This window comes from Sinocyclocheilus rhinocerous, unplaced genomic scaffold, assembly GCF_001515625.1.
Source record: "Sinocyclocheilus rhinocerous isolate Xijiao unplaced genomic scaffold, SAMN03320098_v1.1 scaffold1534, whole genome shotgun sequence".
In the NCBI taxonomy this organism is placed as follows: domain Eukaryota; kingdom Metazoa; phylum Chordata; class Actinopteri; order Cypriniformes; family Cyprinidae; genus Sinocyclocheilus; species Sinocyclocheilus rhinocerous.
Window position 1 is genome coordinate 1,122,288 of NW_015638992.1, and position 23,536 is coordinate 1,145,823.

At 35.0% G+C, this 23,536-nt stretch overlaps 3 protein-coding genes across 4 annotated transcripts; 2 read left to right on the forward strand and 1 right to left on the reverse strand.

Moving 5' to 3' along the window:
- The first annotated feature begins 956 nt into the window (after positions 1-956).
- Positions 957-5,562, forward strand: LOC107750936 (bone morphogenetic protein 2-like). Its single transcript, XM_016566514.1, has 5 exons — positions 957-1,236; positions 2,496-2,632; positions 2,714-2,836; positions 3,020-3,215; positions 5,135-5,562. Exons 1-5 carry the CDS (start codon positions 957-959, stop codon positions 5,560-5,562), a joined length of 1,164 nt encoding a protein of 387 aa, XP_016422000.1.
- A 2,625-nt stretch (positions 5,563-8,187) lies between these two features.
- Positions 8,188-14,605, forward strand: LOC107750944 (calcium and integrin-binding family member 3). 2 transcript variants are annotated; one of them, XM_016566526.1, is made up of 4 exons: positions 8,188-8,238; positions 10,696-10,843; positions 12,651-12,846; positions 14,454-14,605. In XM_016566526.1, the coding sequence occupies exons 1-4, from the start codon at positions 8,188-8,190 to the stop codon at positions 14,473-14,475; spliced, it is 417 nt and encodes a 138-aa protein (XP_016422012.1). In that variant the 3' UTR covers positions 14,476-14,605. The 2 variants fall into 2 exon arrangements, 1 of the variants encoding a protein (XP_016422012.1); XR_001641198.1 differs by lacking the exons at positions 8,188-8,238; positions 12,651-12,846; positions 14,454-14,605 and adding an exon at positions 12,407-12,476 and having other exon boundaries at positions 10,767-10,843.
- Positions 14,606-17,427: 2,822 nt separating this feature from the next.
- LOC107750917 (ras-related protein Rab-8A-like) lies at positions 17,428-23,204 on the reverse strand. Its single transcript, XM_016566494.1, has 8 exons — positions 23,038-23,204; positions 21,918-21,978; positions 21,039-21,099; positions 20,391-20,468; positions 19,677-19,766; positions 19,349-19,414; positions 19,182-19,232; positions 17,428-18,096 (listed from the first exon to the last, which is right to left on the reverse strand). Exons 1-8 carry the CDS (start codon positions 23,159-23,161, stop codon positions 18,004-18,006), a joined length of 624 nt encoding a protein of 207 aa, XP_016421980.1. The 5' UTR covers positions 23,162-23,204; the 3' UTR covers positions 17,428-18,003.
- Positions 23,205-23,536: the final 332 nt, after the last annotated feature.

Below are 23,536 nucleotides of genomic sequence, written 5' to 3' on the forward strand. Positions count from 1 at the left end.
GCCACCTCCTTTGATTTTAAAGCTTGGAAGATGTCAACCAAATCAGTCATCAACTCTGAAACTAGAATAACTGATTGCAAAGATGCCATGCAACATCAGTCTCCTTCGGCATTAATACTATAACAAGAGCTCATGCCATCCATTAAGCTTATGCAATCCATTAGTATTAAGAAATCTCTGGATCAACACACTGTAATGAGCCCCTAATGAAAACAATCAATTACAGATGAGAAATTAAAGCAGTCTAAACCACCCAGCGAAGTCCCTCGCACTTACATTAACTATATTGATTCACACTCGAGCCCATTTATTCAAATTCATGTTCTCATTAACATACGAGCCGCGCGAGATTGTAAACCCAGTCCAGCGTGACTCGATAAAATGAGGCGATTTCAGTTCGCTTGGACTCAAATCTCTGTTTGAGCAGGTGTGTTTGCCATTAACATGAAAACACAGGGCACATGCTGGAACCTTCTCGCGGTGTTTGTCGAAATAATTATTGTTCCTGTATCACATTATCCTCCTTTGTCTCAATTAATGGATCCATTTTGAGGGAAGTCAACCGCCCGCGGTGAGCAAACTTCGCGCCAAATCCACTTCGCGCCGCCTAAACAGACAAAATGTAATACAGTTAAACATCTTAACTATAATGTAACTATTTTATTTCTTAAATCGATATATGTAGGGTGTATTTACAGCATAGCACGGTAGATAAACACTAATTTCCTCTCAGGATCTCCCCACAGGACCACCAGTCCAGTTCGCACCTTGTTAACACCGCCATTGGATTTGCTTTACATTCGCTGATTGTTGATTTACATTTGCGACTAAATAGCAGCTCTTTACGGCTGTTGACCGAAGACTTTGCCAACATCATATAAAGCCCTGCCAATCTGGCGGGGCTTCATTCAGTCCAGCTCCAGCAACCAAAGAACATCTCTTGAGGATCAGTCAACATGTTGACCGCATTGATCTGGACCTCCATGATGGGACTCGCCATCTGCAGACCGTCTGTGAATCACCTGGAAAACGAGTCTGCAGAAGTGCGCTCGGAGGCCATCAAGAGGCTTTTGGAGGTGTTTGGGATGGAGGATCCTCCTGCTGCTTTGGTTCGGGGACACAAACAGCCTCCTCAGTACATGCTGGACCTGTATAACACCATCGCAGATGTGGACGGAGTCACCAAAGACCCGACGCTCCTGGAGGGAAACACCGTCCGCAGTTTCTTCGATAAACGTAAGATTCTGACTTCTTTATTGACTTGAAGTGGGACAGTGAACATAAAACAACATGCCTATTTGGAATGGAAAAATGTTTGGCTGCATTTGTCTTCTTTTCGTAATAAATGTAACTGTAAAAATACAGACTTATTCTCTCAATAAAATTGTGACCCTCTCTGTGAAATCCAGACTAAAGTCTCAAAATCTAATTATGAGATAAAAAGCATCAAAGTTTGATTTGACTGTGATTTAAATATTTGACATGGTCTAATAATAAAGATATCAAGGTTACATTTTCACAGAATGTTCTATGAAGAATGATTGTAGAAAACAGTAAATCACCCAAAAATGACTTTAGCTGGGTTTTCACAGTGAGGGTCACAATTGTTGCTGTTTTTTTATTTTATTTTAATAGATTATTAAAGTTTTAGTAATTTTGTGTTTTGTCCTTTTTATTTGTTTTATTGTAGTTTTAGCTTTAGTTATTTTTGTATATCATTTTAAACATGAAAATGAGAAATGATGCTTTGGAAACTATAGCTAAAACAAGTTTTGGTTTTATATTTTATTTCAAGTAAGGTTTATTACCATGTTTTATAGCTTTAGTTTTTCAACTATAAACCTGCTTCATAAAGTGCATCCTATGACACTTTTTAATCTGTTTTGAAACGGTTCACATTGATTTTGATGTTTTTCCTTTATTAACCCCATCTCATCAGTTTAAAAAGAATTTTAAGTAAAATAATATTTTTAGTGTTTGCAATTTCATCAAGATTCAATATACAAAACTAATTTAAACAAGCCCGTTTTTAAATCCTGAGAAACTTGATACTCAATATTTTGATACTTAATTAAAATATATGAATGAAAAATAAAAATGGAACTAAACCAATATGGAATTGCATATAGTTTATACTTACAATTTTAAGCTTAGTTGTATGTCTTAGTGTTCAGAAGTCTGAGAAATCATGAGAAACATTGTCAACTAAAAATCAACATTTATATTTTATTTATGTTATGAAATATGGAATTGTTTGACCATAAGAGTGTACAATTAAAAGTGTAAGTGTATATTTTAGTGTTAAGTTTAGTGAAGCATGGACTTAAATATTCAAGATTGCAAGACTAAATGTGAGGTTTTGAGAATGGCTCATTAAGACCCATATTCATCAGCCGCTAATCTGAATATTGAGGTGGGGGATGGTGTGAAATATGCATAAAGTATGTGTGATTGTGTGTCAGTTCTCACTTGTGAATTCTGACTTCTGTCTTTAGTGCACAGCGACCAAATCGAGTTTTTCTTCAACATGTCCATGGTAGCTAAGAGTGAGAAGATCCTCACAGCCGAGCTTCATCTGTTCAAGCTCAGACCACAAGCCTCGCTCACGTTCAACAGACATCACTTCTGTCAGGTACAGTATTTACAGTCTGAAATGATGCGCTTCTAAAAGAAGGTTCTTCAGGTTAATCATTGCAGTGATGTTTTTATGCAGGTCAGTGTCTATCAGGTTCTCGATAGCAGCAAGAAGAACGTCTCACAAGGGAAGAAGCTGCTCTCATCCAGACTGGTGCCCATCCACTCCAGCGGCTGGGAGGTGTTTACCATCACTCAAGCTGTAAGTATGAATAAAATCACACTTTCTGAGAGGTTTTCTTTGACTATGTAGAGTCTTTCAAACTTTAGGTTGTATTTGAGTTCAAATGCTGCCTTAGAAGGGAGCTGATTAGGTTTTAGAACAGACCCAAAGAGTTGCTTGTGCAAAATCTCCTCAATAATAACTGTGTTTAATATCTCAAAGGTGCGCTCCTGGATGCCAGATGAGGGCAGTAATCTGGGGCTCTTGGTCTCGGTCAAGACTTTAGCAGGTCTTCAGATGGACCTGAAAACCGTGCTTTTCGCATCAGGCCGTAACCACCATCATAGCAAACAGCCCATGCTGGTCCTCTTCACCGACGACGGCAGACGGGCAGCTTCTCTGAAGATCACACCGAAAGGTATGTCTCTTTAATATCTCAATTAGACTGATGTTTCTTCACTGTAATCTCAAATAAGCTCCACGAGTGATTTAAACAAATACATCTTCTCTGTGGGATCTGTGGAAAATTTGAAAAAAAAAAAAAAACGGTTTAAAATGTAACAATAAAAAGACTATAAAAGAAAGTTGCTAAAATACATAGATATAGGGTTAAATAATAAAAAAGGTGTTGTAAAAATATATACAGTAAATAATTGGGAAAAAAAGTACTAAAAAAGTACTTAAAACATTTACTTAATACAATAGATCTAACAGTACAGTATTATATATACTATAGAGAGTAGAAAAATATTGTAATATGTGACCCTGGACCACAAAACCAGTCATAACGGTCAATTTTTCAAAATTGAGATGTATACATCATCTGAAAGATGAATAAATAAGCTTTCCATTGATGCATGGTTTGGCCGAAATACAGCTATTTAAAAATCTGGAATCTGAGGGTCCAAAAAAATCAAAATACTGAGAAAATCATCTTTAAAGTTGTCCAAATGAAGTTCTTAGCCATGCATATTACTAATCAAAAATTAAGTTTTGATATATTTACAGTAGGAAATTTACAAAATATCTTCATGGAACATGATCTTTACTTAATATCCTAATGATTTTTGGCATAAAAGAAAAATTGATAATTTTGACCCATACAGTGTATTTTTGGCTATTGCTACAAATATACCCCAGCGACTTAAGACTGCTTTTGTGCTCCAGGCTCACATATAATAGACACAGGGATAATATAGTTAGCTAAAATTAAAACTAAAACAATAAAAACATTTTTGATGCTTAAAATACTTTAAAATAAAATATAAAAATTGGAAAAGTTTGAAGAAAAATAAACAATAATAAATAATAATGTTATAGTAAATCATAAAATACAGTGTTATAGAAAATAAAAATACACTGATTAAATAATTAAATAAAAAGTGCTTGAATAAAACTTGTCAACTTAAAATAAAATACCATCTTCTATAACATCTAACAATACAGTATATGGAGAGTTGAAAAAATGTAGTAAGGTAATAGAAACACACACACAAAAAATGCTTAAAATACTTATTAAAGTAAAATATATATAAAAAAAATTTTTTTAAATAAAATCTTTAATAAACCTTTAACTACAATTAAAATATAGACAGAAAATATAAAAATTTATTTAAAATGTTAATAAAAATATATTAGTATCTCATTGATACTTAAGTAACACTAAATACTTTTTTCAAATAATATTTTGCACATTTATAAATATATGATTGCTATTATTAGATCAAATATAGATTTTTTTTTCACAGTATAATTTTTTTTTCATACTGGAATTAGGGCTGCACAATTAATCGAATTTCTAATCGCGATTACAATTATGGATGCCACAATTACGTAATCGTTCAAAGCGGCAATTAATCGTTCAAAGTCCACTTATGTTATTCTGCATGCTTAAGATGCGTTTTTTTCTTTCTACATGTTATCTTAAGGGTTTTTCCATTGTTTTAGTTTTAGTATAACATTATAATACCATTCATATTTTTTATAATTGAAAGAAGAAACCAATCTGATGTATATTTGACATTTGAGGCTTAATACTATAGAAAAGCACTAAAGGTTTTTCACTTAGAGTGTTTTCAGCTTGTGTATTTTCATATAAAAATACGGCATGCAGTTGCATCAAACAATGGTATAAACATCATTCAATGTAAATTGTGATAAGCGTAATTAATAATCGCAATTACAATTTCAAGGGAATAATCGACAATTATGATTTTTTTCATAATCGTGCAGCCCTAACTGGAATATATATAGCTGACTTTAACATTTTAAGTTGAGCGTCACTTGCACTCATATCTGCATGTCCATGGCATCTAAAAGTTTTCTCTTTGTCTTCAGGTTCAGATGATTCTCGTGCTAGACCCAGGCTCCCGTTTCCCAGCCTCCCTCTCTCGGCTGCGGCTCGTCGCAGCGCTCGCTCCATAGACTATGATGAGAGCGGGGAGAAGATGCCGTGTCAGCGTCTGCCGCTCTATGTGGACTTCGAGGAGATCGGCTGGTCCGGGTGGATCGTGTCTCCGCGCGGATACAACGCTTACCACTGCAAAGGCTCCTGTCCGTTTCCTCTGGGTCAGAACATGAGGCCCACCAACCACGCCACGGTCCAGTCCATCATCAACGCCCTCAAACTGACCAAAGGCATCGAGACGCCCTGCTGCGTGCCTGACAAGCTCTTCAGCATTAACCTGCTGTACTTTGATGACGATGAGAACGTGGTTCTGAAGCAGTATGATGATATGGTGGCCGGCAGCTGCGGCTGTCACTGACCAACCTCATTCACAAATCTGGACTGGACTGTAAAATATGTAAATAGATATCAAATTTTAATATATGGAGGAGCTTGAGTTGGTCGCTTGTAAATATGTATATTGCATGTTGTGAACTATTATATAATAAACTAAATAAATTCTTACACAAAAATGATGGATAGAGTTGGTTTTTATTTCTGTTTGTTGCCAGATAATTTATACATATAGCAGAAAACAGACCTTTTCTTGTTTCCCCACTTTTCCTTCCCCACTTCCCTTCTTCCCCTCTTTTATCTTTTCAGATTTTTCTTTTTTTTATACTTTTCCCCCCTTTTATTTTTTTCTATCTTACACAAAAATGATGTAGAGTTATGTTTTTTTCTGTGGTTGTTGCTGCAGGTAATTTGTATTGCAAAAACCTACTTTTTTCTTTTCCCTGTTTTTCTTTACCAACTCTTTTCTTTTCTTTCTCTCTTTTTTTTTCTTTTCAGCTTTTCCTTTTTAACCCCCCTCCCCTTTTTTGTATCTTACGCAAAATTGATGCACAGAGCTGTTTTTTTTTTCTGTGGTTTTTGACAGAACAGATATATTGCAAAAAACAAACTTTTTCTTTCCCACTTTTGTTTTTTTCTTTTCCCCTTTTTTCTTGTTTTCTTTTTCCCTATTTTCATGCTCTGCAACCATTCTTTTCTTCCACTATTTCTTTCCTGTTCACTTTTGCCCTTTTTCTTTCCCTTTCTCTTTTCCATTTTTCTTTTCTTCATTTCACTTTTTCTTTCTTTTTTATCAATTCTGTTTAATTTCCCCCTTTTTCTTTTCCCATTTCTTTTTTCTTTTCCCTTTTCTTCTATTTTTTCTTTTCTTCTATCCCCCTTTCCCTTTTCCTTCTCTTTTGCTTTCCCCCTATCTTTTTCCCTTTTTCATTCAACTTTCCACCTTCTTCTTTATCCCCCTTTTATTTTCACCTTCCCCTTATTTTTTTTCTTTTCTTCCCTGCTTTTTTCTCCCCCTTTCCTTTCATACCCCTTTTCTTTTTTCTCTCCTGTTACTTTTTCCTCTTTTTTCTTTTCCATGATTTTCCTTTTTTATCCCCTCTCTTTCTCCTCCACTATTAACAGAGGGTTTTTGAAGTCTTTTCATGCATCTGTTCATTTATCAGCTATCATTTATCTCACATTAATCAACCAATTAGTGATCTGCAGATCCAAACATCACCAGAAGATGGTGACAGAAAAAAAAAGAAAATAGTCCAAAACAAAGAAATACAAACATAACATGTATATAACAGTAAACTTTAGGCTGATCTGTATCTGTCCAGACGAGATATCCCACGTGATCATACAGGAAAAGTGCCAAGAGAAGCAACAGGTGACAGGAGGAGATATGGGCCGTTATCCAGAGAGAAAGTAAAAGAACAGCAGGTAAACAGCTGCAAGCTCAACTGATACCGTTCAGCCTCTGTGCCAACCAATTCAACTCACAATAGTGCGCTGATGCACCAGTGCTGCATATTTAATGCCATAATTGAGATGAATTTGCCGATATGAACACAATACACCAAGCTGCTTTTCATGAGATCTCTAGTCAAAGCACTTTAAAATGACTGAAAGCCGCATGAAGGAAGAGTTTCTCACAAAAGAAATAAGTTATCATAGAGAATTATGGGGGGAAAGTCAAATATAAAATGCTCAGACACATTAAAGTAATGAGCAGTGTTGTTATGGTTAAACATTTTAATTTATATAAAAAGCTGAAAGACAATAAAATTAGAAAAATAAAAAAACTAAATGAAAATACAAATGTTTCTTTGGCAACTAACTTAAGTTTAAGGTGAAGAACTAAAATTACTAAAAGTGAAACAAAAACTATTTCTAAATATTAAAAAAAACTAAAAACATAAAATCACTAAAACTAGAATATTGTTGTACTATATTCAGTATTATTATTCAATATTATAAAACGGAGAGTTCCGGTCCTTGATTCTGATTGGTTGAGCCACGTTCGAAGCTGTCGTAAATTACTCTACAAACACCTTTGTTTACTTCTGTGTGTTGCTTGGCAACCACTTTATTGCAACCACAACTGTTTCTGATGAACTACATTGTTTGGTGGAAGAATACTGTTTTTATTAATATCATTATTTGCTCGGTTTTATTTTGTGAAACCTTAGTACATATATGGAATAACCGTTTTATAAAAGCAATAAGCCCCGTGAAGCCATGGTTTACAGTGAATTTATAACATCTAAGGGGGTTTTACTCCGCTTCGCCACGTACCTAACAACGCCCCTTAGCTGTTATAAATTCACTGTAAACCACGGCTTCTTGGGGCTTATTGCTTTATTATTTCACCCTAGCAGCATACTTCCAGTACTCCCAGCATGTGAACGGGTCAGTAATCTGAAGCTGAGATGTCTCCCCCGCTCTCCCCTGACCGACAGGACACATTCACGTCCAAGAGAGACCGCCATTGACGGCAGCTAAATGATGAAATGCTGCCATTATCAGAGAACCAAAGGCCTCGCAGCGGCCGACACCTGATCTGCCATGTCTCTCTGCGGCCCTTTGTGCCAGTATTTCATATCTGAAATATCTGCTGGCATTCAGCTGCAGTCGACAGCCAGTTTGCCATGGAGCTGCAAGAATGGGGAACAAACAGACCATCTTTACATCCCAGCAACTGGACGCATATCAGGTCAGTCATCATTTTTGATATCACGCTATACTGTTTAAAAGTTTAGGGTTAATAAGAATTGTTTAATGATTTTGAAAATGGTGCTCACTGAGGCTGCATTTATTTAATCAAAAATACAATAAAAACAGTAATATTGTGAAATATTATTACTAAATTACGGCGCCCCGCACATGACATGCAATAAAAAATTAATAAATCGTGCGCACGATTTACTAATTCATTCCCTCGATGTACTAAAACGTGCACACGATTATTATTTCGTTCCCTCGATTTATAAATCGTGTGCACGATTTAGCCTACTACCGTATTGTCCCGAATATAAAACGATATTTTTTTCTTGGAAATACATCTGAAAAAACGCGGTCGTCTTATATTCTAGACTTTGACATGTCAATAATACACCCACAACACTAGGTAGCGCCAAATACGCATAAAACGAGTGTGCCATGAAATACTAACTCCGACTGGATTCGTCTGAAAGAAGAGAGTCATATACACCTAGGATGACTTGAGGGTGAGTAATTTATGGGCTAATTTTCATTTTTGGGTGAACTAACCCTTTAATGAAGTGTTTGTATTAGCAAAGAGAAAAAACAATCCTAAAGCATTTTAGACACGCATATAGCCTGCAGACACTTGATCTTATCAAATTATATTCTAAATGAGTGATTTACGAATAATATGACGATGGCAGTTACCATTTGCCAAAATGAGTTGTCATTTATTCTGATAAGTTTTCTCTCAGCTGTTTAGGATTCAGAACTAGCGATGCCAGATTCGCTGTGTTGCCAAGTCCGCTGTTTTCCCGCGGAATTGGGATACTTTAAAGGGATAGTTCACCCCAAAATGAAAATTCTTTAATTAATTACTTCATTCATCTTAGGAACACAAATTAAGATATATTTGATTAATTCTGATAGCTCTCTGACACTGCATAGACAACAACGCAACTGCAATGTTGCGAAACCCTGGCATCAGTTCAGTTTAACATCAGATTCATTCGGACAGTTCACTCACGCACTGAATCGTTTGCAGCGGTTTCTTACTCCGAAATAGTATCAGGACAATGTATTCGACAGAAAACAAAAAGAGCAAAAGAGCGCTGGTTGAGGTGGATATTTACCTAAAATCCACTGTAGGAAACAAAACTTTCAAATGTTTTCAGTCGTTTTCAACAACGAAGCAGCTCTTTATTGCACGTGCAGCTTGTAAACGACTCAAGCAGGTAAAGACGATTTAAAATGATTTATATACAAAACTATCAAGAAGAGTATAAAAATGGTTTACGAGATGGCAATTTCATATGAATTCGTACAACGCGAATCGACAACGTACGATTTTTTTTGAAAAAAGTCCATCCCAAACCCTATGGGATTAGATCTCTGCCACAATTTTGCGCGCGAAAGATCTTATTTTGAGCGCGCAAAAGTGCGTTTTGCACTTGACAACCAATCACAACATTCCTTGCATTACCTCGACAGCAGAAGAGGAAAAATACAGTGCATGCATAATTATTATGCAAGTTGATATTCTGATCATATTTTTTTTCAAGCACATTTTACCAATTCCAAACGACATCAATCTTAATAACTACTATTAATCTTGTATTTAATCATTTATAATTGATATATAATTATTCATGAAGACTTAGCATCCTCGTCTCTGATTGGCTGGAATTATTGTAACGCTGGGTTGTGTTGAGCAAGCGAGCTGTTGGCATTTAGAGAGCATGAGGGCGGGCATCAGGTGAGCAAGCTAGTGAAACGTTGCACGCGCAAAAGAAAAGGTCTGCACACATCCAAAAACGTATTTTAAATGCAAAATAGATTTTAGTGCGCTCAAAATACTTTTTTATTTGCAAAATGAACAATTTCTCCACAAAACTCAGATCGCGCGTGTGCAAAATGCACTTTTGTGCACTCAAAATATGATCTTTCGCGCGCAGAATTGCGGCAGAGATGTAATCCCATACTAGCACCCCCATACATAAAAAAGATGAAATAAAATAAAAACATTTATTCCATGGTGTGTCTGAATACTGAATTCTGATTGGCTGGCAGGTATGCAGTAAAACCGTTTAATGCACAGGTAGTTCCAAGTGTGAAACGTTGCACGCGCAAAAGAGAAGGTCTGCACACATCCAAAAACGTATTTTAAATGCAAAATAGATTTTAGTGCGCTCAAAATACTTTTTTATTTGCAAAATGAACAATTTCTCCACAAAACTCAGATCGCGCGTGTGCAAAATGCACTTTTGTGCACTCAAAATATGATCTTTCGCGTGCAGAATTGTGGCAGAGATCTAACCCTATAAAACCCCGCCCCTAAAATAACCGTCACTGAGGCGTAAGCAGGTCGTACGGAAATGTTTACGAAATCATACGAATTAGAACCACCAGTTCATGGTCTAGATTATTTTGGAGGATTTTATTTAAGAAGAAAATGTGTTTTATGCAGGACAACCCGTTCAGGCAGAGGATCGCTGAGGTTTTTTCAGAGGATGGAGAAGGAAACATGACTTTGGACGACTTTCTGGACATGTTTTCAGTGCTGAGTGAAATGGCTCCACGGGACCTGAAGGCATATTACGCTTTTAAAATCTATGGTCAGTTTTAAACAAACATATTGCTTCTACGTAAAAATGATCAACCCTTTGTGGGGTTAGCTAAACTGGTGAGTTCATTGATTTGGAATGAATTTTTTACACTTTGTTCAACACTGAATAATATTTAAGTATTCAAAATGTGTATTGGTCAGTCTCAGGTAACTTACGTTTTTACAAGGTTACTAAGTGAAAGATGGATACATTTTCCCAGTCATGTTACCAACACTCATGAATCTTTAAAAATTTTTTAAAAAGAATTTTTAAAAGCATGTCAACTAATTCATTAAGAAAGTGTTTATCAAAAAAAAGAATAAGAGGCAGTTTCTCCTTTTTAATGAAAATCCAAACCTCAAGTTCATTATTGATTTATTTTTTCTTTAATCATGTAATTTATTGAGCATTTGTTTAAAATCTGTCACAGAAGGATGCTTTGGATGTAATAGGATAATAAATAATCACCTAAACTGATGTTCTATTTGAAAGGACCAATTTTAATTAATATTAGTATAGTTTTTATTAATTAGTTTGTCTTTTTTTATTTTATTTTTTATTCAATATTAGGCCTGCTATTAAGGTTAATTTTAAATTAGTTTTAGTTTCGTTTTTATTTCCACTAAATTTAGTGCTTTTCCAATTTTTGTTTAGTTTAAGTTTTTTTTATCTAATGTTTTAATTTTAAATTAGTTTCAACTGACACAAATGTTTTTAATAGTTTTAGTTAACAATAATAACACTAAGTCAATTTGTTCTGGCAGCGTACACGAAACCATTTGATACTATGACCTGACCTCAGACTTCTGTTCCTATTCATGTAGAGATGAACCTGCAGAACCTTAACTGACATATGAATATCAATAATTCACACGTTCATTAAAGAGGGAACTACCTATGAAAAGCATGCAGCTGTCTAATTAAACAACAGAATAAAATATCTCCGAGAATCTGATCTGCTGCTGTCATCAGAAAAAAAACCCTGTACTCATGCAACATTAACACGGGGTAAATGATAACGCTCTCAAACAATAGAGAACAATGATTTCAACAAGAGACTCTGCTGAAATGATGCATCTTATTCAGCACCGAAGGATTCATTGTTGAGAGTATTAAAAACAAAGTGTGGTGAACTATCATGGGTGCCCCATATAAAAGAAATAAAATATACTAAAAATAAAATAAAAAGATAAAAAATATATTCTAATTTATAACTATTCTAAATAATAAAATGTAGACAAATAAATAGATATTAAAAATAGTTTAATTTACGAGTAAGAATAAATAGGTCAATAAATTAATAAATCTGTAAATAATTTTTCTTTTGGCTATGCACTGTGAAATGCCTCGGGGTCTGTGAATATGCTAACTATTAGTGATAAATACAACATTATTTACAGTATTTCTTTTCTTTATTCTTTATCTAAATGCTTTTCTACATGACTAGTGCTTTTTTAAAAAAATGCTTTATTTTATTGGTAGCTTAAACTAAATTTTAAACACAATAAAAACATTTTAACAGCACCAACAGAAGTGTTTTCTAACACAGCTTACCCTCGTTCTTCCCTCTAGACTTCAACAACGATGACTTCATCTGTAAATCAGATCTGGAGAAAACCTTAAATAAGCTGACGCGTAACGATGCCGTGTGTGACACTGTGTTTCGTTGCCACAGTATGGTAAGGGGCGAAACATTTCTGTCACACGCTTGAGGTATTCGACCAATCACAACGCATTGGATAGCTGGCCAATCAGAGCACACCTCGCTTTTCAGACCGATGAGCTTTGTAAAAATCGACGCGTTTCAAAAAGGCAGACTTCAACAACGATGACTTCATCTGTAAATCAGATCTGGAGAAAACCTTAAATAAGCTGACGCGTAACGAGCTGACCGAGGATGAGGTGAGGATGGTGTGTGAGAAGGTGATTGATGAAGCTGATCTGGACAATGACGGCCGTCTGTCTCTAGAGGATTTCCAGCACATGATCATGAGAGCGCCTGACTTCATCAGGTAACAACTACACACTGTAAATGATGCTTAACGGTTTGTAGGGTTTGTTAAAACCCGTTTGGAATGAAAACTGTAAGAGAATGATGCTTTGGATTTAATTGAATAAATAATCACTTAATCTGATGTTCGGTTTGAAACATGGTTATTACAGTAAACTAAAACAATTTGTTACATGAAATAAAACTTTAACTGAAATTCAATAAAAAAGTATTTCAGCTATAGTTGCCAAGGCAACATTTCTAATTTTTAGTTTAATTCTAAAATTAAAATAAAATACTGTATAATAATAATACAATACTATATAAGAATAAAAACTATATAGATATGTAACCAAAAAATGAAAACTGAAAATATAAAATAAAAGCTAAATCAAAATATACAAATGAATAATAAAAAATTATAATAGTATCTCAGTGATACTAAACCACTGCTCTTTCCAGTCAGCGTTATTTTAGTATTTATATACTATTTTAGTTTCTTTAAAATTCATTTTTATTTTAACATTTTCAGTTTTTTTTATTTTAGTTTAATTTTTTACTTTTTTTTTATTAGTAGTTTATGTTACTATTAAGGTTTCATTTATTTTTGTGTTTCAGTTTTAGTGAAGTTTTCGTTTTTATTTTCACTTAGTAATTTTAGTGTTTTAGTTAAACAAATTTCAGTTTATTACCAAGGCCATTATTAAAGGGGTCATATGATGCGATTACAATTTTTCCTTTCTCTTTGGAGTGTTACAAGCTCTTGGTGCATAAAGAACTTTACCATTTTAAAGGAATATGCTGGTTTAATACCACTTAAACTCTAGTTTCAGCATCTATGACATTAATATGTTGATTTGTTGGGTCTACTTGCTTTTCCATTAAAGACCAACATTTGCCCCCTCGTTTTGATTTTCAGGGGCATTTTTCACCTTTATGAGGGTATATTTTTTAACAATTTAAAATCGCTGTCGATCTTATATCGATCCGATATTTCTAGCCTACTGATCAGTATCAATCAGTACTGAAAATCAGTATCACATATTTTATGTATAACATGTATAACAAGGCCTAGACTTAATATAATATTAATGATATTAAATCATTTTGAATTTCAGTGACATTTTTGCCACAAGCTGCTGCTTGTAAATAAAGATTATTGGAATACATTTAGCAAGAAATACAATGTTAGTCTTTCTACTTCAGAAGTTCACATTTAATTCTCTTGTTACTTGTTTATTTGGAATTATTTGTGAATTATTTGTGAAATTGAGCAATTTCTTAATGAAAATGGTTTCATTTTTTTCAGAGTGTGCACATTTTACATTGACTAATGAACAGTATACAGATGATTTTGATAGAGCTGGCTGTTTATGTTTTCAACCCTGAAAATGTCTTGATCTTAATACAATGTTAGTCTTTCTACTTCAAAAGTTCACATTTAATTCTCTGTTACTTGTTTATTTGGAATTATTTGTCAAATTTAGCAATTTCTTAATGAAAATTGTTTCATTTTTTTCCAGAGTGTGCACATTTTACATTGACTAATCAACAGTATACAGATGATTTTGATAGAGCTGGCTGTTTATGTTTTCAACCCTGAAAATGTCTTGATCTTTTCTCTTCTAGCACCTTCCACATCAGGATATGAAGATCATCTGGACACTGAACCACAGGAAAATTACTTTCTAAAGATGATGTAAGAGCTTTCGCTGCAGATTCAGAAGTCAGGTACAGATGTTGGCTTACATTACCAATTTAAAACACAGAAATAAAGAAGGCACCTGTACAAACATAAGAATGTATATCCAATATTAATGTTTAAAAATATATTTGAATGAAATATAAGGATTCTTAAACATAAACAAGACAATAATGTACTTAAAAGTAAAACTTATTTTTTGGGATGGCCGACAGCAAATCAACACCTAAAAAATAACTCATCCGTCAATATTAAACGCACACACAAATCCATCTCTTAAAAGAATCTTATTTTAATAAATCAAAAGTACAGATATCTACAAAAACTGTAGATCAGCTTTTCAACGTTTTAGAAAGTACAGTACAATTTAAGTAGATCTCGTTTTAGAGCTATTTACAATTGTTTCTTTTGTATACCAAAATGTAATTTACCGATCTCCCCAATTACCTCACAATCGACAAATGAAAACATGGTCATATAAAAAGAATCTGTAAATGATATGGATGACAGTCGTTTCAAATCAAGAAATACGAGAAAGAGAAACTAAACAGCAAAAACTGAGATCGACAGACGTACATATCACTGCTCAATAAACACGACGTGACTGCAAAGCCGTTTGTTAAGACAGAAAGCGGTACCTGTTTGCTAATGTTCTTTTCCACAAATGAAATAAAAAATTTTTGCCAGCTGTCTGTTATATTGTTTTTGCATTTTATCACTTTAAAACACCCTAAGGCCAGATTACATTTCGTCTGAGGTCCATTAACATTAGCAGACGGTCCTCTAAAGCTCCGAACAGACAACCAGACCAAGGCTTCAATGTACAGGACATCTATAGAAAATAACAAACACACACAGACAAAACATACAGGAGGTCAACAGTATCACCTTCATGATGCATAGATCCAAAATGAAAGATCAAGTATTAGTTATTAAGACAAACGGCAAGTTGGGGACATTATTGGACAGGGAGCGAAGAGAGATGCTGTGGGTACAGATGAAGATGGGCCGACCTCCGTTAAACCGACATACAGCTTCTAACGCAAATATGAACCCAAAACGGCATCTCCTTGAGGTGGAACGAGAACAAGGTGCAAACAGGAAGTCATTTCAAGTTGATCAACAATTAAGCTTGGAAAAAGAAAAGGAAAGTGGCCATTTTTAGGATGTGCCATATTGCAGCAAGAAGAGAATTTAATGCACTTCTGCCTCGAAAACAGTCAAACACTGTGCTTCTTAGCCTTTTAATCTCTTAAAAACACTTTCAGGTCACATTTCACCCCTAATCATATGGAATATATATATGTAGAACATTTTTGTGACATTTTCATGACAATTAACTTCCTGAATTCTCATTATGTAAAAAATAAAATAAAAATCTATTTCAATGATTTGTTTTAAAGCTGGTACAACACACACTGTCCTGATATGTAAACCGTTTTATTTTATGTATATACTTAATTTTTGTGTGATACAGTAATAAGAATCAGATTCCATTCATGGAAACAACAAAATGCAAAATGAACTGGTTTTTGGGGTGAAATCTGACCTGAATGTGTTCTTGTCAGGTTTTGTGATATTCACTTATTTGGATTTTTAATAAACGATTTTTTTTCTCTCACTCAAATCTAATGGGTGCTGAAGCTTCTGGTAGTTTCCTGACCTATTGCTGGTGAACACAACTGCACCAACTGACATGTTTCATTTTACAATATGACTACAAAATGTACATTTGCGTATACTGCGGTGCAAAGGAAAAACTACACAATTTCTCAAAATAAAGGTCTCTTGTGGCGGGTGAGTTTGACTCAGCTGATCAGTGTGAAAACTCATATTTAACTGCAGTTTGTTTTTGAAAGGCAGTACAACTCTCTAGCATTGCATTTCTTGCATTAATTAGAAGCACGTGCTTACGACAACACACTATTCAGAACTCAGGAATGGTGGATTACTGTATTCTGGGTAGTTGATCCTAGTCATATGAACCAAATCTGTTTGTTTTTACACTGTGCAACCCAAACTAATTAAGACTGATATGCTGTAGGACTGTAATTCAGATGCTACACGTACAGTCCATTCATAATACATGAGAAATATGAACAAATTAACAAAACACAACTGACAGAAGACTATTTATTCGAACTGCACCAATAGCAGCCAATGCATAAAACCAGCTATCAGGATAAGTGATAGGACTAACTCAAGACTTGTAGAAATGTTCCTTGAAAATGTTTGGTGGAATGAAAACGCCTTAATCTCAAAACGAACATGAATTCGGCAGGCCATACTCCATGTAACTATGTAAAAACGCCTGTCTTTATGATGCAAAACTATCACTTGGCACAAACTACTCAACACAAAAGATACTGATAAAGTGCATGGACTTCTGTATATGGGAGGTGCTTTCTCAAGAATAGCTCTGCTTTTCAGGTTACACAGTCACCCTTTCTCATTGCTTTTGGTTATGCATATTTGTTAACACTACAAACTCAGGATTTCCACTTCCTATCAAGGGCTACGTGTCAGTTTCATTTGATTACACTAGCCAATTCAAGTGTTTTTAATTAAAGAACGCTTTCATGTTGGGCCGTTTTCAGGTCGTGATAAAGCAAGACCTGAGTTTTGGATTTATTCGAAGGAATGTTAAAACAAAAGCTAGCGCTACTGCATAAAAAAACGGAACTATTTGGAAATAGCTTTGTGTGCATGTTTTTTTTTTTTTTTTAAAAAGGGAGGTTAGTTTTAACGAGGCAGCAAACATGTCTTGATGAATAAAAAGCAGGATCTTCATTCGTTTAATATGAAACCTTGACTGCACCAAGTTTGCGAACGCAACACTTTTGCGTAACAGGTCTGAAAAATAAAACCGGGGACAAAAACAGCTAAATGGTTTTTGTTTGTTTTTTTAAATGAAAGAAAGGAAAAAGCATCTAAGAGGTGGGTTATAATATTCCTCTACTTACAATAAGGTCATGTGATTGTCGAAGAATGCATGAGGGCCGAAAATAAAATGGAATGATAAAGTCCCACGTAACTCTCGAACTGGCTCAATATCAGATCTGCGGCTTGACCCACAATCACGACTGCTTCCAGGTCGCCACGAAGGAATGGATCAATTTTGGCAGTTGTGCGCTCAAAACGAGCGATTGAAACAAAGATGTGGGATCTTCTTTAGCCCGTTTGCTGCTGGAACGATTGCGACGATGCATCAGCACCCAGTTCTTCACCTTGACTTGTAGAACCAATGCTTTCCCACCACGGTTTCGTCGGGGAAGGGTCATGAGCGAGAGGAAGCGGCATCGCTAATCTGTCAATGGAAGAAGATAACGCCAGGAACTCCGACTGCCCTAGGGCTGGAAGAAGAGCGCGACAGAGAAGGAGAGATGGGATAAAAGAGGAAGGAGGAGGAGTGCTAAGAGGGAGAGCATAGTCCAGTCGTGTCCAGCCCACGGGTGGCGGACAGTAAGGCCTTGGTCTTCACAGTAGCACACAGCGAAAGAAGCTGCTCTTTTTCTGCTGTTCAGTGGTAATTTTCACTCCATGGTTGCTGCTCTGAGGATTGTTCCCCTCCTGTGTGAGCAAAGAAAAAAAAATAAACCTCATCAGACTCCAGATTCTCGCTTTATTACTGCAACTCAAGCTAGCCAGAAATTGTGCCAATACCGAGCATGGGATATTGGATTCATTCATCTAAAAAGGAAAATTGTGGTAACACTTTACTTGAAGCCTTTATATATAAATATATAATAAGTATTAATAATTAAATAATAATTAAGTATTTTTAATGCATTAATTATGCCTCATAATGCACTGTATGATCTTATTAATAATTAGACCGTTATAAGACTTATCTATTCACTGTTGCACCTTGAGAAAATATAATGCATATAAAAAAACAAGACAAACCAATTTCAGATGTAAAAATGTATCTTCAAATATTACAACGCATTTTAACAATTTATGAAAATATATAATGCATTAAAACATGACAAACAACCAATTGTAGATGTAACAAGGAATCTGCAAATATTGTAATGCATTTTTACTTTGGTTACAATTATTTATGAAAATGTATAATGCATTTCAACGTACATTAAAAATGCTACAAAGGCTTTAAGCAAAGTGTTACCAAAATTGTCATTATTTACAATTTAATTTATTTAATAAGACATCCAAAAGTTGACTTAATGCAAAATCAACTTATTTCCAAGATGATAAATGCATAGCAATCGATTAATCATGTAACACAGATCATGTGGCATGCATATTGTTAAAAATGTTTGTTTCATACTGTTTCACATGTAGTTGTCTCACTTGTTAACACTGATTCATTAATGAACTTAAAAAAAGAACACATTTTTACAGCAATTATTAACCTTTGTTAATGTCAGTTAATACAAATGTTTGTGTTATTCACAGTGCATAAACTAATGTTAACAGATACAACTTTTGATCTTAAAAATGCATTAGTATATGCTGAGATTAACATAAGCTGAAACGAATAAATAGTGTAGTAATATTGTTATTTGTTAGTTCATGTTAACTAATGCAGTTAACTAATGATAACAAAAGAAACCTTATTGTAAAGTGTTACCCGATTTTCAATCTAAATTCATTTTTACACAAAGCTAAAGCACAGAAAAAGAAAGTCTCACCAATTTCGTGTCCATCTTTGATTTTATGTCTCTGGCGAGCGTTAAGAATGACTGCGAGTAGAGCAGAAAACATCATTATGTCTCGATTAGACCTTTAAACGTTCTATCTGCTGCAGATATGATAAGAAAATGAAACGAGGATTAATCATAAAGCCATTTACACTTACGTTCTCAACGTTGATATTAGCCTTCGCACTCGTCTCCATGAACTTGATGCCGTACTCCAACGCCAGCTAAACGAGTACAGGCAGATTCCATTATATAAAATACAAGTATGATGATTTCTCTGGATGATTACAGACTGTTTAGCAGTTCTAGCCATTCGTGGTGATGCAGGTAGATCATTAACTAAACGCATTCTTGTGGAAGGTGGCATCATTGCTGTAGAGTCTTATACAATGAAAGTTAAGTAATATTACACCAGCAAACAGTTTTTTGCGAAGACAAAGGGTATAAGAGAACATCAAGCTTTGTAAAGGAACATGGTCTGCTCACCTTCTCGCCTCTGTCTTTAGACACCTGCCTCTTCTCATTAATGTCACATTTGTTTCCCAAAATCATTTTTTCTACATCCGCCGATGCATGCTGGGTTGAAAACATACAAGAACATGAGCTGTAATAATTTGCAGTTGAATATGCAACCGTTATTGGTGGTAAGGATGTGCAATACTACACATTTTCAAAAATTGACTAGTCTGAATGACTGACTAGTAGTTAGGTTACCGGTAGTTTAGACAACAATAATAAGAGTTCACATAACACATGCTTTTGTATTCAAAAACTATTATTTACTGGACATGTTGTATTAAAAGCACAATAACACTTACGCTGGAAAATGCTAGACAAAAAGCAGTGAGATGCAATGGCCAATAATGTCAATTTCAATGATTATTTTATATTTAAAAATTAAATAGGCAAAATATTTACATTTACATTAATGCATTTTCAGACACTTATCCAAAGCAAAATGCAATGCATTTAAACTACATTTGATCAGTTCATGCATTTCCATGAGAATTGAACCAATGCTTGACTGTTTGTACTACAGTAACCTTTTATGTAATTATTTATATTATAACCTTTTATTGCATTAAAAAATGCAGATAAGATCTGATGATTACGTATATTAAGCAAGTGCTGCACACAGCAGAAGTCTTGAAATCTGAAGTGTATTGTAAAGGAAGATAAATTGGGCACTGAAACACTCACCTCCTCTATGTTTCGGATCCAGTTTTTGATGTTGTCAAATGATTTCTCATTAGTAATATCATAAACCAGCATGATACCCTGAAATCAGAGCACAAGATAAATCACAAGTGTGCACAAAACAGCAATTATGAAGACAACAGCAGAAGTGTTATTACTGTGTTAACCCTGTGCTGTGCTGAAAATCCTTTATCTAATTCAAAAATGTCCAGCCTTTTAAATACTGCTTGTAAAACTCTCATTATCACTAAATTTTGGTTTCAAACTTGTTTTCTCATAATTAGTACAGGCCTACAATCAATCGGTTCCAAAAAGAAATACAAAATCTGTGTTACTGAAAAAAATCAAGTTGAATGCAATATTTGGTAATGATATAGCATAATGAGAAATGTATAAGCATTTTTGACCAGGAACACCACATGTGTAATGAGGTGGGGGGGGGGAAAAAGCAAATATTTTTGGGAAGTAATTATACCTAGTGAATATTATAGGTTTTGGTCTAATGCAATAACATTAACTACTTTGTTCTGGAAAAAGAAAATCCTCTCCAGGTCACAATGACCAGAACACAACATAACGGTCAACCGGCGAGACAGACCTGAAGCTCATCATACAAAGCACAGTAATGTATATACTTCAGCGTCATCTTACCATTGCACCTCTGTAATATGCCGTTGTGATCGTTCGGAATCGCTCCTGTCCTGCTGTGTCCCTGTAAATATCAAACAATATCAGTGTTGTAACTGCGGCCATGCTGAAATGCATTTAAAGTGGAAGATGACCCCCTCCTTACTAGGGGTGTCGAAATTAATCGTTTCTACAATGCATCGCGATGCAGACGAGGACGATTCGGTATCGGTTCTGTAATAGACCATAACCAATTATAACGTACTCACGCTTTTCTGACGTCATTTGTCGCATACGTGCTTTGTCGCTGTTTATACATTAAGCCCCGTTCACACTGTCAGCGACACAAAGTGACATGCTCCCATTCATTTTCAGTGGAGAGCTGGCGACTTCCGGCGACACGATTTTATATGATTTTACTGTAACCACATACATGGATATAAAAAAATTATGCATAGAAAAGAAACTGTTGGCTGTCTAAGTGAGTTTGATTCATACACTATTGGTTCGAGTTGTTAATTATATGATGCAGTGAGCAGTTTAGCACCGGTTAATGATTTAATGTACGAGCACTGCTGTAGTTTATATAACAACACTCTCAAACAGCAGAATGGTACTTTTATTTCTTTTAATTCCTAGTCATAATAGAATGATGGCAGTGTGAAAGCAACGTTCGTCGGTGATTCGCCTTACTTTTTCGCATCGCGCTCAGTGTGAAATGGCCTTAACATGCTCGCTGCTATGTAAAGGAGAAATTAAACTGGTCATGGTTTCACTAGTCAAACAGTGGCTCCTTCAGAAAACTCAAGAAAACTAATCACCCATGCCATTCCAGCCATCTGCTAATGTTCAACTAGCGTTGAGTGACAAGGTGAGAGAAGGAAAAGACGACTAGAAACTCACCATATCTGTAACTTTATCTTCTTGCCATCTAGTTCTATTGTCCTGATCTTGAAATCGATGCCTGGAAGAGAAAATACGTAACTGCACAACTGTCATTGGCTGAAAAACAAGCCCAATACAGTGTCTCTTTCAAATGTGTCCACTTACAACAACACCACACTATTTTTATACATAAAAGGCAAACAGATATCCATACATAGCATACTTATGAACACATGCTAGATAGATAGATAGATAGATAGATAAAACCAAGCATCATCCAATATAGACATTTATAACCCTTTCTTATTACAAAGTTAGAAAACCATAAGCATGAACAGTAAGCATATTATTTAAAAATGATAGATTACTGATTGATCATAAAGCTATAACTGATCTTAACAGAGCAATTAAAAAATGTTCCATTTACATCAATACATTCAAAAATTACCATGTTTTGGGACATATTACCATGACAATGTCACATTCTTGAACATTTAGATGTCGACACCAGGGTTTTGAAAGTTAAATTATATGAAGCAACTTGGTTTACCATGGTAAAATTATATAGCAATCATTAAGCACCATGGTATCTATATATCAAAGTACAGTGGCATTACCAACTGATATTAGCATAACTGTACAACACTACCACAGTAATAGTTTTATGTAAAACTATTTAAATGAAAATGGACATGCATATTATTATATCAGTCAAATGTTGAGTCTTAAACGACTTATAGTGTGTGAAACGGGTAACTACTGGCTAACAGGTTTCTAATCATATATTTTAAACATTTTAATGGGATATTCACCTAATGATTCTAGTTATTAAATTTTTTTTTTTAGTTTACAAAATAAGAAAAGCAAATCTATCATTTTAGTATCCAAATCATTCTTTCAAAACAACTAGATGCTAACCAATAGAAACGTTCATCAAATAGACACCTAGTCACCGCACAAAATAACTCATTAAAAGACAAAACACCAGCAAAACTGTCAAAGTTAAGAAACAAAACAAACCACATAAACTCGAGAAGAGCTAACGGACAGATAATAATCCATTAGCTTAGCCGTTAGCACAGCCTGACGTTTCATAAACAATCCGAGCATAAAACCTTTAAAACAGAGACATAAATACCTATCGTCGAAATAAACGTCGAGTTAAAGGCATCCTCTGAGAATCTGAACAGCACACAGGTCTTCCCGACGCCGGAATCCCCGATTAACAGCAGTTTAAACAAATAATCGTAGGTCTTCGCCATACTTAATGTATTGCGGAAATCCCGCCCGGTACTTTAGCAGACAGCGCAGAATCCGCAAAGCAGCGAGGAACTGACCAATCATACTTTGGCGAAGGCTGCGTAAATTAATATTAATGAGGTAAGACAATCCTTCGTCATAGTATGATTCGTTCAATCGCCAGCTGTCGTAGCGGCCACGTCGCACGTCAGCGTACACGATTAATATTCATAAGCAAAGCCTTCGTCGTAGTGTGATTCGTAAACGGTGCTTCCTGAACTAATACAAGACCTCATACCTTCACAGTCTGTGCCTCAAGGTCATTACAAATTAGTGTGTGTGGCCGGTCAAATTCCATCATAAATCTTGGCTTCAGGCCAGTGGATTATTTTCCGGAT